The 14505-nt window shown below is 47.5% G+C and overlaps 1 protein-coding gene and 1 long non-coding RNA gene across 2 annotated transcripts in view; one reads left to right on the top strand and one right to left on the bottom strand.

The window, feature by feature from the left end:
- The window catches only part of LOC140217328 (uncharacterized), a 28666-nt gene extending 28208 nt beyond the window's left edge, over positions 1 to 458 (bottom strand). Inside the window, exon 1 of the long non-coding RNA XR_011893842.1 lies at positions 370 to 458. This is a non-coding gene — a long non-coding RNA (uncharacterized lncRNA). The remainder of the gene's footprint in view (positions 1 to 369) is intronic.
- A 1789-nt stretch (positions 459 to 2247) lies between these two features.
- LOC126537105 (clotting factor G beta subunit-like) lies at positions 2248 to 11547 on the top strand. Its single transcript, XM_055074138.2, has 5 exons — positions 2248 to 2323; positions 4273 to 4373; positions 5518 to 5774; positions 6341 to 6507; positions 9628 to 11547. The coding sequence occupies exons 1-5, from the start codon at positions 2321 to 2323 to the stop codon at positions 9781 to 9783; spliced, it is 684 nt and encodes a 227-aa protein (XP_054930113.2). The 5' UTR covers positions 2248 to 2320; the 3' UTR covers positions 9784 to 11547.
- Positions 11548 to 14505: the final 2958 nt, after the last annotated feature.

Below are 14505 nucleotides of genomic sequence, written 5' to 3'. Positions count from 1 at the left end.
GTTCTAACCCCCGTCAATTTTCTAATCGCATTACCTTCGACTCCGTTTCCGAATTGGTGGAACTGATGATATTATTATAATGGCCTACCGCCCACCTGTCCTACGCATTTATCTGTCCTTCCTTTACCTCTGCCGCTTAATCTTATAAAACTAGAATGCCAACTACCCACGCATGATCTTTGATGTGCTCTAATCAGCCTGAAACGCGTAGTGCTGCTGTGTTTAAATGTTCCGATATTGCTACGTCTGTTCTTTCCTTTCCCATCACTTATTACGTGGTCCCTGTTACTTCTGTTCCAAATTTGTCTCGTGCCCAAAGAACACGTCACAAGCGCTGCCCACATTGCACACTGGCCGATTAACGCGTACTTGCGTGCAGTGCGGTGCGAAACGGACTGGACCGAGTTTCAGCCCAAGGCGTGCCGGGCCGCGGTGAGCGGGGGTGGCCGCACTCCCGGCCGGTGCGTGCCCCTGACCTGGTGCCCGCCCCTGGTGGCTGCGGCGGGTCGCGGGCGCCGACCGCGCTCGTGCGGCTTCCACGAGAGCTCGCTGCTGGTGTGCTGCCCGTCGGGCGACGTGGTGGACCCGAGGACGCCGAACACAGGCACGCTATCTCCCAGGCAACCACCCGCTGACGAGGGCCCCCGGAACGAGCCAGGTGTAGTAGTCGCCAGACGACGGGTGTTCCGGGAGCCCTCCCTTCCCATTCTTTCTCTCTCTCTCTCTCTATCTGTCTGTCTCCTGCTTGCTATCTGTGGAGGCATGCATTACGCCCACTCGTGTGGCACGAGCGAACGTGGTGAAGCAGATAACAACATGGCCGATCGTACGGCACCTACGCGATTTGAAACTACTAACCATGCGCGAAGATAAGAGGCTCCTAAGCCTCCTGCAATTCTAATGTGAAATAAGCAACTTTATTTGCCTATTTGTCCTTGACACTTGAGAGTTCTTTCAGCCTTGGCGCCTCATCCTGCAATTTTCGCACAGGCATGTTTTCAGAGTCATACTGAAATGGTAAAAGCAAAAAGAATAGTAACTTCTCAAATGTCAAGGCAAGTTCCAGCTGTACCTTCTCCTCCTGGACAGTTTCATCGAAGCTTGCGAGCCTATACGGTTTGTTTGCGCGCTTTACATACCCCAGAGGCATGTCTTTAGGCAGTGTTTTTGGAGGGAAATTGTTTTCATGCTCAAGTATTCATGGCGCTAGAACTCAATGCTCACGTATAGAAAACCTGCTGCTATGCGGAAACAGAGCACCTTGTTTAAGAATTTGCTAACGTTTCATTCCATGCACAGCATTCCAGATACGTCGCAAACAAAAAACCCTGCTAATTTGTAACAAATATACTACAGCTTCATACAGGCGAACGATTTTCCCGAAGCGGTGCGTGGCGCTGACCTGGTGCTCGCTTCTGGTGGGCACCAGGTCTCCAGCGCCCTATGCCACCTGGATCGCCTGTGAGCAGGGTCAACAAATATGTTTGAGGAATATGGGAATGTAGGAGAAGTTAGGTGCTCAAGCTATCACAGCAGTTCACCTAATATGTGCTGGCGGAGGCTCGTTGAGTAGATTGAGACGGAGGCGGGGACACCTTCAATATGTCCAGAAACCTTCAAGAGGGGGGGGGGGGGAAGGAGCTCATCTCGGAACGCAGACGTGACGGTAACGCTGAGGACTCTTGGCACCTATAGCAAACAACAGAAGCAAGCGTGTTAACTAAACTCTTTATGAGCGTTTTCATGTGAGTAACAAATAATAAATTTTTTAAAAAGAACGTTGCGCTCAGCCAACGCTTATTTGCTGTCGCCCACGCAAGCCCAACCATGTGTTCGTTTGCAGGAGTAATGACTTCGAATTTTCACGTTCGTGGCAACACAAAAGCGCTTTTCACCTGCGTCTTCCAGCAGCGTCCTGTAAAAGTCAGTAACGAAGCTTATGTCGCCAGTTGCACGTGGTTGACCTATCGTCTACGTTCTTAGCGCTTTTTTTTTTCACTATTATTATTACAAGCTTGGCAATGTTTATACTGAACAGAGTATAGGATAGTTTGTCATGCTCGCACATAAACTCCCTGCGCTATTCCGTAACAAACCGTTCGTCGCCCCTGATATGTTCCGGGTATGCCGAGGCACCTTCAACATGCTTGTGAATTGTAATGCTTTTGTGTTCCTCAACTTTCGTTTTCATATAGCATATTCCTTGCTTTCTTTTCTCACTTTTCGCCTCTCAGGTTGCGGTGTCGTGGTCGACGATCCAGGGGTAGTCACTAACGGACCAAATGGAGGCGTGAGGCTTACGAGGTCAACGTGGCCTTGGATGGTGAGTCTCTGACAATCGCTGCAGCCCCGAGATTGCCACTGGTGCACGACAAGCGTAAATATCCTAGCCTGCATTTCTCATCAAGATACGCTGAAATGCAGGCCGCACAGGGCCTCACTATTGCTGTGCATTGCACAATCTGTCAACCAACCACTGATCCACGCCCACGAAGCGGCAGTCAAGGCTGAACAGCAACACGACTGACGAATCCTTTAATGCGAAAGAACGCATGCCAGCCAATGTGCTTACTTAACTTGGGGATTAGATGACTGATTTGTTTTGATGGCATTGAAAACGGAAGATTCCTGCCTCCAGGTTTTCTGAAGGACGTCACTGTCATATGGCGAAATAAAAGTGACGTCAAATACAAGAGAAAACATCAACGGGCATTTTGGCGTTAATGCGCATGATAGAGAAATTTTTGGCCGGTGAAAAGTATCTTGAAAAGTGTCTCGGAACTGAGCACAAATATCATATGCCTCATTCTTCGGCTGCACCATGAATCCAACAAAAAGCTAAACACTTTGCTACGACCTTTCTATTCATCATGTTTACCATTCTATGTGTACAGTGGCAGTGTTTTCGGAACCCAGCACATTCTCAGCACTGTTTGAATGTGGTCTCAGGAAATCGTCATTACTGAGGCCTGGCGGTTTAATTCTTCACTACTTGTACAGCTATTAAAGTACGATAGGGCACCTTTGTTTGAAAGTACATACTTTGACATCTGAGCTTTGTTCTGAGGGTCTGTCTAGCTGACTGGGTTGAAATATTTGAACATTAAAACTTACAAGAGCTTACTGTTACTTTTGCACTTGTAATCGTGTATTTACTTCCTTGTTAGCACAGCCTAAGAGCTGGTTCCGTAACGTCTGCTACTTTAGAACCTAAAGTCATTGCATTCCCCAGAAAATGCGCTTTAAATTTAATGCCATGTCTAGACGGCAGCACGAACATTCTTTCGCTCTTTCGCTAACCGGTTACTAGTGCTTCACAGATGCTAGTTTTTCTGAGCTATAGAGCAAGCGCCATCGCTCTCCTATGCCGTCAGCACAAATAAACCCATAAACCCAGCGGTGTTCCCCATCTTAAATTGGAATTTGGAGGATAAATCGGGCATGTACGCGCAGAGCGGTACAATTTAGTCACTGCTTCAGCCGTATTACTGTAACACTACAAAAGTCAACATCCCGCCAAAGATCCTGATATGTATTACAACTGAAGCCGTTTCAATAGCAGCCCATGACTGCCAAGTCTGTCGTAAGCTGACACGTGTAACGCTAAGAAATAAACACGAATTGGAGAACAATCTCGTGTTTACGGCATTTTAGCCCGAATCAAGAAGAACGAGCGAACTTGACTGCATGCGGGTGCGCAGAACGCAGAGCCGGTGGTGGATTAGAGAAGCATTAAGAAGTCGACACAACGTGGGAATGATAACGCCAGTGATGGCACGGGGGCATTCAGCGTGGACAGATCTTTTAAGAGATATTTCGCACACCGGCGTTTCTCGTGTAAGGCAAGTTTTAGTGGGCAAAATTAAGAAATAAGTATATTATGGTTACGGTGTCAAAACCACGATATGATTATGAGGCACGCCGTAGTGGGGGACTCCAGATTAATTTTGGCCACCTGAGGTTCTTTAACGCGCACCTAATTTTACTGCACCATCGTTCAAACCCCCTCTAAATGCGGTCGCCGTGGCCGAGAATCGAAGCCACGACCTCATTCTTAGCAGCGCAAAACCACAGCCACTATAAGCCACCACGGCTGGTGGAACAGAATTTGGAAAAGCGTACGTTTCTTATACGCTGAACCTAAGACACATGACACATATCATGGCCAGGGGCGATGCACAATTTCTGTGCCTGCTGGGAGTTCTAAGTTTTCGCTGTCTATAGTTTGGCTTAACACGTCCCCACGGTTTGGCTCTTTTCATCATCATGCAGGCGGCTATATTCAAAGGCGACAAGTTCCTCTGTGGTGGTTCTCTACTGGATCGCAACACCGTGCTGACGGCGGCTCACTGCTTCCCCGACCTCAGGAATGAGTGCGTATACATATTTGCAGCGATTTCTTTAGTGTTCAGTTTTAGGGACGCAAGCGTGAGGTTGGCGGCCAGTGTTGCTGCCGCATTCACTCTTTCCTCGTTAGATCATTGTACGCTGCGGAATGATGCTTTGCTGCTCATTATAAGCAAGGCTACTGGCTGGCGTCAATTTCTGCTGTAGCAATTTTGCCTAAATTCAACCCTTGCGGAGTGAGATCACAGTCGAAGTAACCATAAGCAATAGTTATGGCTGTTTGTTTGAACAGTTATTATAACAGTTATATATGTATAAATATACAAATACTGATAGTTAAAATGATCTCACATCGTCAAGAGTTGGAGAGCAGCATTCTTCCTCAAGCGCGCGGTTTTTCCTTAAGCATAAGAGCGCTCGGCCTTGACGAAAAGATGAAAACGCATCGTTGTGATTAAATTAATTGTAGTAATGTCTCATGATTTCACGTATTGTTTGTTGCCAGACCACCCATTGCCAGAAGGCTCATCCCTGTCTACGAACTGTCAATGGCGAAAAGGTGAAAACGCTAATAGCCTCACGAGTTGTCATAAACAATTTATCATATCGTTCATGGCCATGTCATCCCCTACAGCAGGAAAATTCCCATCAATCCATCACCGTCAGCTCACGGCCTATGTATACATTGTGTAGCGTCAATCAGATTTCTTCAGGGGACACCTGAGGCCAGTAACGAACTTGTGCACAAGCGCAATGCCACGTAGTACTTATATGTATATCGCATGTTTTCTGGAAGTCCAGAAAAATTAAATCCACGAGAGCTATCTTCATGCAAAGAAATCAAATGGGCGCTCCTCAATACGGTTTTACAACTTCTGCACTAAAAATTTTGTTTAAATAAACAATTTCAGAGGTAGCCCATTAATTGTTGTCTATTTATCACTTAGTATCATCGCAAAATAGAGCGTATAAGTTGCCCAGGAATACAGTGCGCCTGAGTGCGTCAATCACGCAATCGTAGCAGCTTTTCTTTTTTTTAAGAGAAAAGGCTTGGCTACCCAGCTATCTTTACTCTGCGTTATGGTGAGCGCTTCGTTATTGTGTGCCTACTGGCACCGTGCAGCTCGTAATTCGCGAGAGTGATCGTGGTCGTCCCCTTCGTTCGTGCAGCGCCGGAATGTACAAGGTGCGTGTGGGCATCCTGGAGGTGAACGAGACGGCGAGTTCGCACAGCGCCAACCTTCCCGTCCGCTGGATCCGGCTGCACGAGCGCTACCGGACTGACCGGCACTACAACGACATCGCGCTCGTGAAGACCGCCAGCAAGGCTTCCTACGGTAGCCACATCGGTGCGGTGTGCCTACCGCAGCCAGACCTCAAGCTGGGTGGACAGGTCGTCGTACTCGGCTGGGGACACACGGCTTTCGGTGAGCGCAGGAAGTTCTCCTGATCGCAGTTACAGATTTAGTATTTCGCAATAATCCTGCGCCTTATCTTAAGTAACAACGCCAAACTTAGAGCTCACATATGGTGGGCCCGCTGGCACCATGCAGCTTGTAAACTGTGGGAGTGCTCGTGGTCGTCGCGTGTTATTCACGCAGTGCCTATACATGCGCAGGTTGCGTCGCCCTTTGTCAAGTCAAGTTGACCAGGAACGTGTTACGAGCTTGTTAGTTCATCCTGTTAAGGCACATTATAGTTATAGCACAATAAAAGAAGCCGTCGAAGACACAAGAAGACACACTGCACAAGCACGCCGCGTGTGTCCAGTGTTTCTTCTTGTGCTCTCGGTGTTTTCTTGCGCTTTAATTCGCCTTGACAAGTTATCCTTACGTCAAAAACGAAAGCTGCCGTAGTGCCTTCACTTCACTCTGTCTTGGCTTTTTCATTATTTGATTGAACAACTTGTGGTTGTGGAGAAGGTATCTCCGTTTCCTCGGATCTCCTCTTGATATACGGCTTTCCAAACTAAAGTTCGCTGGCAAAATCGCAGGTGGTCGGTACGCGCACCGTCTGCAGGAAGGTCGCGTGTCCGTCATCAGCAACGAGGAGTGCGACGAGATCATGCGCAGATCGTCCAGCTACAGGGTCGCCACACCTGACGGCATCACCGAGGACTTCGTGTGCGCCGTCAACCATACGGGCGTCGACGCCTGCCAGGTATGTGGATGTAGCGACGCGAGCGCCGCCTGCCCTTTTATGTGTGTCAGCTCTTCTCACTTTTCAAATGCGTAAGCCTTTTTTTTTTCTTTCTGAATATCTCAGTTATCTCGCCTTTGGGTTCGATGGGACTGATCGGTGCTTGTCTAACTGCTGAGAAGAAAAGACCGCGATAAAGAGACGTGAGATAACAACGTGACTGAAAACTACGTAGCGTGCAGCGTCTTTTCTTTGTCGACACGAATCGTTCACTGCGAAGTGTACCTTTTGACTGGTCAGTGAGCAAAAGCTTGGGGCGAACACACTAAGAAGCTAGTTGGCAGCCTTTGACAATTACTGGTGATGTGGCTATGTGTAACGCATTGTTTTCAGCACTCCCATTGGTACGCCGGCAGCAAGGTTGCTTATTCTTAATGGCATAATCATGTTGAAGTTACTGACACTTTTACCTGCTGCTGAAACCTTTATTGTGGTACCAACTATACGGACACGCGAGGCGCGTGTTCGCCACTGTCGCCGTCGGCGCTGCCGTGTGGTCCCGGGTGCGAAGGCGCAAGCGCAGCCCGTTAACACCGTTGACACAGGCCTTCGCACTTGGGACCACACGGCAGCGCCGGCGGCGACGGTGGCGAACACGCGCCTCGCGTGTCAGCAGTGCTTACACGTCGCCTACTGCTTCGTTTGTGATGGCACGAACTAAGAAAACTGCTACGCTAAGCGGCGCAGAAAGGCAACGACGTCAACGGGCGAATCTCGCTTTGGTCCGGCGAGAGAGACGCTCGCGCGAAGCAGCACGCCTTCGCACGTTCGCGGCGCACGCTGCGAACTCTGCCACTCGCATTCCTGAAGCTGAACGCGTCGCGACTCGACTGGCCGGCTGCCCAAAACACTGCGGAGCAGGACCAAAATGCTCGCACCTTCTCTGAAGCGACTTGGCAGCAGGACACCGCTCGCCAACAGGACGCCACGCGCAAACAGACCCGTAACGCGGTCGCCGACCTGCAAGTTGAGCACGTTTCGCTGCAGCGGACCGTGAGTTCACGAAGCAAACATGCGACACCGTCTGTGAAGACGGCCTTCACTTTTGCGTTCTAACGATTCCTATGAAAGAGAGATCAACCATGTTTTTTTTTTCTTTCCTTCATGGTTGGTGGCTTGATGCGCACTGCGCTCCCGCGCGTCCAGTGTTAAGGGTCAGGCTATCTGCTGCAGGTGACAAGGCAAGCGAGCAAGCAAGGGGCGTGATCCTAGAAAGCTGGTGGCTTCGTTTGCGGTGTCTTCCGCGCGCCCCCTATTGGAGGTCGCGTGATCTGGTTTTTGAAGGCGCCGCGCTGTTAAAATGGAGAAGGGAGCTGGGGGCAGCACGGAATGTCGCTTTGGGGCAAGCACGCACTCTTCCCACTGCAGGAGTTCCTCATCACGCCAGCGTTGTGGCCGCGGTCATCGAGTGAGATCTGTTCATATGCGACGCTTGTTTAGTTAGTAAGCAAATGGTTACTGCAACTTATACGGACCTCAATACTACGAGCCGTAACTCGTGTAATAGTGTAATACTTCGCTGTTGTTGTTATTGTTTTGCCTTTGAAGCGAAACAGCAACATTTTTTTTTTACGCGACAGCGTCATATGGCGCATTGAGCGAAAAAGCCGGTGACGTCTGTAGCAGCGAAACGGCACCTATAACTTGCCATTGGCAGCGACGCCACGTCACGATCCCGCATCGCGCGTTCGCGTGACGTTGACTCGCACTTGCTGGCCCAGATCTCGACAGAGTATAGCGAGCGAAAGAGAACATCTGCTGTCATGGTGCATATCATATTGAGCGCAAATAGAGACGGGGACAGAGGAAGAGAACACATAAACAGCACGTCTCTGTCCCCGTCTTTATTTGCGGTCAATATGATATGCAGTAAATACCAACTAGGCCAAAGTGAAGTTCTGCTGCCATGGTATTGCGTGAGGGGAGAAGGCATCGCCGCGACGCCACGTCACCCTCGCTCTCGGAAACCTGTGTTATGCGCGCGTTGCTTGTCTGCGCAAACTCTCGCCTGCGTTCTAACTGAGCCTCGGTAAAGCCAAATCAAAACGCGCCAAGCGTCTCAACGTGCTGGCTTGTCCGCGAGGAGTTCATAGCTCGAAGAACCACTCAGCGGCGTTCGATTGGATATTCATGCTTTCGCATTCGCAAGTCAAGTGCGTGGGCGTCCTCGGATATTTCGTAGGCGTCGCTTTCGAGGCAGAATTAACATTATATACTTTCACACTGACGGAATACCGTGCGATTCGCAAAGCTGGTATTAAAGGGATAGCGTTAAGGGCCCCGTGTCGCAGAAATTCCGTCGTCGTCGAAACCGTTGGTTTTGGGAATAATCATTCCGAACCATGCATACCTAACCACGCATACCCAACAACGCAGGCCCTCCATGTAGCGCAAAGAAGTTACTCAACTAATTGCATTTCTCAAAGCAAAATCTGTCGGACAAATCGTAAAGTACGACTTGCACACAACCTACAGACATGATAGCGTCGGACTCTAATCTGAATATACGAGATAACATAATTCTGTTGCGCGGAAACTCAAACAAAAAGCCCTTTTAACGCAATAGCCCCTTCCAGCTGCTATTTAAGGTCTGCTTTAGTAGGAGGGGCGGAGCCCCCTCGGTTCCTTGCACACCATCAAAAAAAGAACCACAAAGCTCGCCTTCGTGCATAGAAATCGCCACCAGCGTTTCCCGGTAAACATTACGGTTACGTAAGTTGCAGTTGCCGGAAAACGTGAGAAGCATTCGGGGATCTTTGAATACTATCGCGTTCCACTCTTAAAGGCGATGCTTAAGCGCCCTCCAAATTTGTCGTGGACTTTTGAGCAAGCCTCAATCGCAGAAGTCCTTTAAGGGGTACTCGAAGCGTCTTGTCTTCCAACGCTCCGTTCTGCGTGCGCCAGCGCGTTTGTGCGTGCGTACTTGTGCCAATGTGTGCGTGCTTTTTGGTGTTTTTCTTTGGCGCTACGAGTAGTATCACTCGTAGGATAGTGTACGGTAGTATCACTTGTATGATATGCGCAGCATCATGTAGCCAAGTAAATTTCTGACATGAGACCCCCCCCCCCGTTCTCTTGCAGGGCGATTCCGGAGGACCCTTGCTGGCTCTGGGCCTCGACTTCCGGTGGAACGTGGTGGGAGTGGTCTCGTTCGGCATCGGTTGCGGCGGTCGCTTTCCCGGAGCCTACTCGCGCGTCACAACCTTCCTCGATTGGATCGCCCGGAACAGGGACTGAATTCGACGGGACAAAGTCGCTGGGTCCAACTGAGCACTGCCATCCCCCCCTTCTTCACAGAAGTCCCTACAGAAGGCTCAAGGCCAACTACAAGGACTGTGTCCGGTTCGGTGCGACATGTGGTGATAGACAACAATCGCAGGCTGCTTCTGATAGGACCACTTGAGTCGAGTGCGTCTTTACTATATCTCTATTCAAAGTGGCTCGCAGAACCGTCATCTTCGCATTGTAAGTCTCGAACTTCGTACGGTGCACAAAGACATCCTGTGTTCAAACGAGCGCCTTCGCCGGTGCCTATAGTTGTACTTTGCCTACCCCACGTCTCAATTTTCACGTACATCGTAATGGGTGCTAGAATTGACGTTAGATCTGTGAACGGAAGAGAAATTTTCCCAAACATCAACAGCACTCGGCATGCGCTTGTTGCATCCTTTTATCCCAGCCGTGCACTCACTTAAGGGCAGTGTAGCAGGTATTCGGTTCGTAATATTAGAGCCGTTTACGTAACCTCAGGTTCGCACACCCTCTCTCAGCAAACTTGGTGCCATTCACCGTTATTGTCGTAGAAGCCAAAAGAAAGTCCGCCCGGGGCTCGAAGCACTGGGGCTCGAACCAATGACATCTCGCTTTGCACTGGAGCACGAGCCGCCTGCATGGTGCACTTGTCACACAGTCGTAATGCTAAACGCTGACGAAAGGGCTTGATATCTGATATATGTGGAGCGCAACGTGTGTGTCGAAGCCTAACGAGCATAAGCGCGCGACTATGAGGCAGAACTGCTTGAACAAGCCTGCGCGCACTGTTTGCGATTACGAGAGACTCTAAAGTAAAAAGAAAGTGCGTCTTCTCAAACAAGCGTTGCTTGCTTATGTAGTGAAGTGGATTCTTCCGAAAGACTAGGAACAAGGGGCTGCCGTGCACCAATGGCGTCCTGCAAAGAAGGCACAGCGAGTAGCTTTATAGGCTGCGCAGGCGTGGCTATCACCTTTTTTGTGGCTTTATACTCATGGACAACTATGCAAGACTTGTGGAACGGTGACATATAACGGTGACGGCAATATGGAAGCGTATGCACGTCACACCATTATGCTACCACATTTTATTTCCTGCGGATGGACACTTTGACGTCTTTCAATCGATTATACTATGCGTTATAAGGGACTGCTAAAAGGATATAAGTACATCTGGATAACTAGACCTCCCTAAAGAAATTAAGAATAAATCACTCCTACTGAGCCCAGTGATTTGGTGGGAACAAAACACGGCGTAAACGAGAGACCAATGGCCCCGTCAAGCGTCTTTCTTTTCTTTTTTTTTTTTGGGAAATCAGGTTCCTGCGATGTCGTAGAGTTCTGGCAATGGCTGGCCAACGCTAGTTGACTGTGGATTGCTAAATTACCTCTATATTACACTTCGAAAGAAAAATATCCCATTTAACCTTATAGAAGCTTTCCGACAAAATTGATCCTAAGTCCGCGAAGATTTTGCAAAATCTTTAACGTCATACAATAACGCCAGTGGTGCCATGATTTTGGTCCAAGAGAAACTGAGAGGCCGAGGCTTGCCCTTTAATTACAACCTCGTCCGCTCAAATCTCGCACTTTCTTCCTTTCTTTTTGTTATTGTAAAATATTTTTTTTAAGTTTAAAATAACTATGAACTTACTTTCTTGCCTATGTAATGCGCGGACAATAATCATGTTAATGAGAGCTAAAGTTTCGCGCGCTGAGGTGCACGCACTGGTGCGGATCTATATATTATTTAGTTTTCAAATCGCTCCTACAGGTGAACATATCGTGTGACTGCGTCTAAGTAAAGCGTGGTTGAAGTGTAATTGTCGTTTGATGTGTCATTACTACGCAGTTCTGATAGTGCCGGTGAGATGAAATGAAATAACTAAACTTTAGAGCAGTAAAATCAACTACGTATTCTTTTCTTTCCTTTATCTGTTGCCTAATTTCGATCCTGTGAGCTACATGCGGACTTTTGATGAGAAAAAACTGCAGTCAACCAATCTAGCCTCAGTTCTCGCCTTCAGTGTTCCTCTGAAACGCAGTACATCGTCCTACCCAAGGCTTTTAATAGTGACGTAACATTCTCATACTCATCTTTCTCATCTTTGTCGCCTTTTATCATCTAACTTATTTATTTTGTGTGTGAATTGCGTGTGCATTAATTTATTGTCTGCGTACGATGATGTAATCGATTGTCTTATTCTATACAGAGAGCCAGTGTGATGTATGGTGTAGCTACATGCCCCGCTGAATGTTTTTTGTTGTATTCAGACGAGGCCAATCATTGTCTTTTTTTCAAGTGTATCACTTTATTTATGCTACAGGAGTGTTTGTACTTTCATAGCTTTCTCCGAGGACTGAATTTGCTGTCTCTTAAGATAAAAGATATTAGTGACAACGGCTTACTGTTATCAAGGTCGCACAATTACACAGGAAAGAATGAAAGGCGTGTGACATAATTTTAAATTGAATAGCACAAATTTCCGGATAAAATTATTGCTCCGATTCTTAACAAGTGCCTATGATAATTATTTGGGAAGAGTCCGCCTCACGCTCTCCCTCGACAGCTGTCTAAACAAAGTTTCGCAGCATGTGGCCTCCGAGATCGGGTGAGGGGGCACGGTGGAGTATCTCGCCGCACTGCTGAATCTCGGAGACCAAGTGCAGCACAAGATAATCAGTAATCTGTAATGCAAAAGAGTATCTCAGATGAAGCTATTCTGCTTGCGTAAGTTGCCTCCTTCAGGGCGCTCAGTCGAAGTCGAGCTTCGTAAGTTTTCACTCAGAAAACACTGGCAAAGAACTTGTTATCAAGTAAATCAGAATTTTTCTCCACATCTTTACCTCACTCTACGGACGCTATGAAGAACATGGATACCATTAAATTACATTGGTACAAAAATTTGCGAAAATGACCCAACACCGAACTGACCTAATGTAGAGAACTGCATGCTGTTCGATGGATGCTGTATGACAGTGTAGCCATTGAACAGAAAGTCACTTGAAACGTATCACGGGTGATAACCAAATTATATATGCGCTTTGAATAGGAAGTCTGAACTCCAGTATTCACTGTGCATCGCTTTGGCTTTTCGCCTATAGCACTTTGCGTCGGCAGTCGTCGAAAGAGTGCTTGAGGCGCGTGTCTCCTATACGTGAGCATGTAGTACGAGAGAAGTACGCGAACCCGTATATTCTCATTGCCAGTGATGAACATGGTATTAGTAATGATCATCCTCTTAATTTATGCATTAGTAATACGTTGTGCTTATGAGATCACGCATTAATAAAGTTGGATTACTTCGTTCGTAAAGCTGTGCGGCCTTGTAGCGAATATGTGTGCGATTATTACGTTGTAATCTGTTGTGAATTCGAATTTGAGTTTATTTTTGAAACAATGTTGCGGGAGACAAGGAGTAAAAGCTGCTTAAACACCTTGAGAGGACCTGGCCACGCTACACACACGTTGGCATAACGCTAGTTTCAACAGGAAAAAAAAATAACTCGCCTTGGTTATACCAAACTTCTGTCATTGAACACATACGTATGATCTAATAAAAATGTATACATTTCTTTGTGTGGCGTTCTTTCTCTCTCTCTCTATCTCTCTCTGACATATTCAGTGACCTTTTCCTGCCTTGAACGCATTGATACACTGAAATAGGCTTGTCACATTTGTGTTCTTGTACATTATGCTGAGAACGTTCGAAGAGCTGTTTTAATTTGCACTACTTTAATACCACTTAACGCCGTGCAAGTTTCTCTGGCGCACCCTCTGAACTTCGAAGTAATGGACCCAAAGCTGGTGGCTAAAAAAATTCTGCAGATCCAACCCACATATTGGAATCTATGTGAAGCGGACCTTTCGTGAAGCGGCTTAGGAAGTGCTATAAATCTGTCCATTGCATTCCGGCATCTTTGGCGCAAAGGAAGCTGGCGCGCGCGTATATGCTGTCGCGCACTCGTGGTACTCAATGTGACAATAGTTATATTGCCTTGTGTGTCATCGTTTCCTCTTGTTTATTTTGAATGTACCGCCCACATCTCGGCCAATCCCCCATTGTGGGCATGTTACCTTATTTAAATACTTTTTTGTGCGCAAACAAACTGTTTGCGCACAAAAAGGTTTTAAATAAGGAATCTGTTCCAACTAGGCCGACTCGCAGTTATGCTTCATGTTACCTTAGTATGCAAATCATCATCGATACGCGGCGATCATCTTAAAGAAGTATAGTGTGTGTTCGCACGATATAAGTATATTTGCGATTTCGGACTATAATGGTAGGAAAATAGGCATATAAGAATTATAAAAGTTTACCTTGCTACAGAAATTGTGCTCTCGATGACGTGTATTTGTTACAATGAGGATTTATAAGCACATTATAGTGTGCCATAACGTCACCAAATAGCATGAATTTCTCATGCATGATGTACAATGAAGCCTGTAGCCGTGGAACGTTACCATTAGAAAAGGTATAAGTAAGACAAAATTAGAATAGGTGCAGCAATTTACTACCTACCATTAATGGCTGAATCAATGATACACTGGACCTCCAAGAAAGGTAATAAATTACAAAACCAATGTGTGACCAATAATGGTGTTGCCTCAGGTGATAGAATTGGGCCAGGGCTGTGCCTGCCAGGGTTGGGCAGTGCCCGTGCTTGGTGGCGCGTCCCAGTGTCGGGTCGGTGTTGGGTACCGCCGTG

This window comes from Dermacentor andersoni, chromosome 4, assembly GCF_023375885.2.
Source record: "Dermacentor andersoni chromosome 4, qqDerAnde1_hic_scaffold, whole genome shotgun sequence".
In the NCBI taxonomy this organism is placed as follows: domain Eukaryota; kingdom Metazoa; phylum Arthropoda; class Arachnida; order Ixodida; family Ixodidae; genus Dermacentor; species Dermacentor andersoni.
The sequence above is the reverse complement of the archived record's forward strand: the minus strand, read 5'-3'. Positions and strand labels throughout refer to the sequence as shown.

Bases quoted from the DNA above. Each gene is read 5' to 3' on its own strand.
- LOC126537105 (XM_055074138.2), top strand. The intron at 4,374-5,517 runs GTGCGTATACAT...TCGTTCGTGCAG, and splicing joins TTCCCCGACCTCAGGAATGA to CGCCGGAATGTACAAGGTGC. The intron at 5,775-6,340 runs GTGAGCGCAGGA...GCAAAATCGCAG, and splicing joins CTGGGGACACACGGCTTTCG to GTGGTCGGTACGCGCACCGT.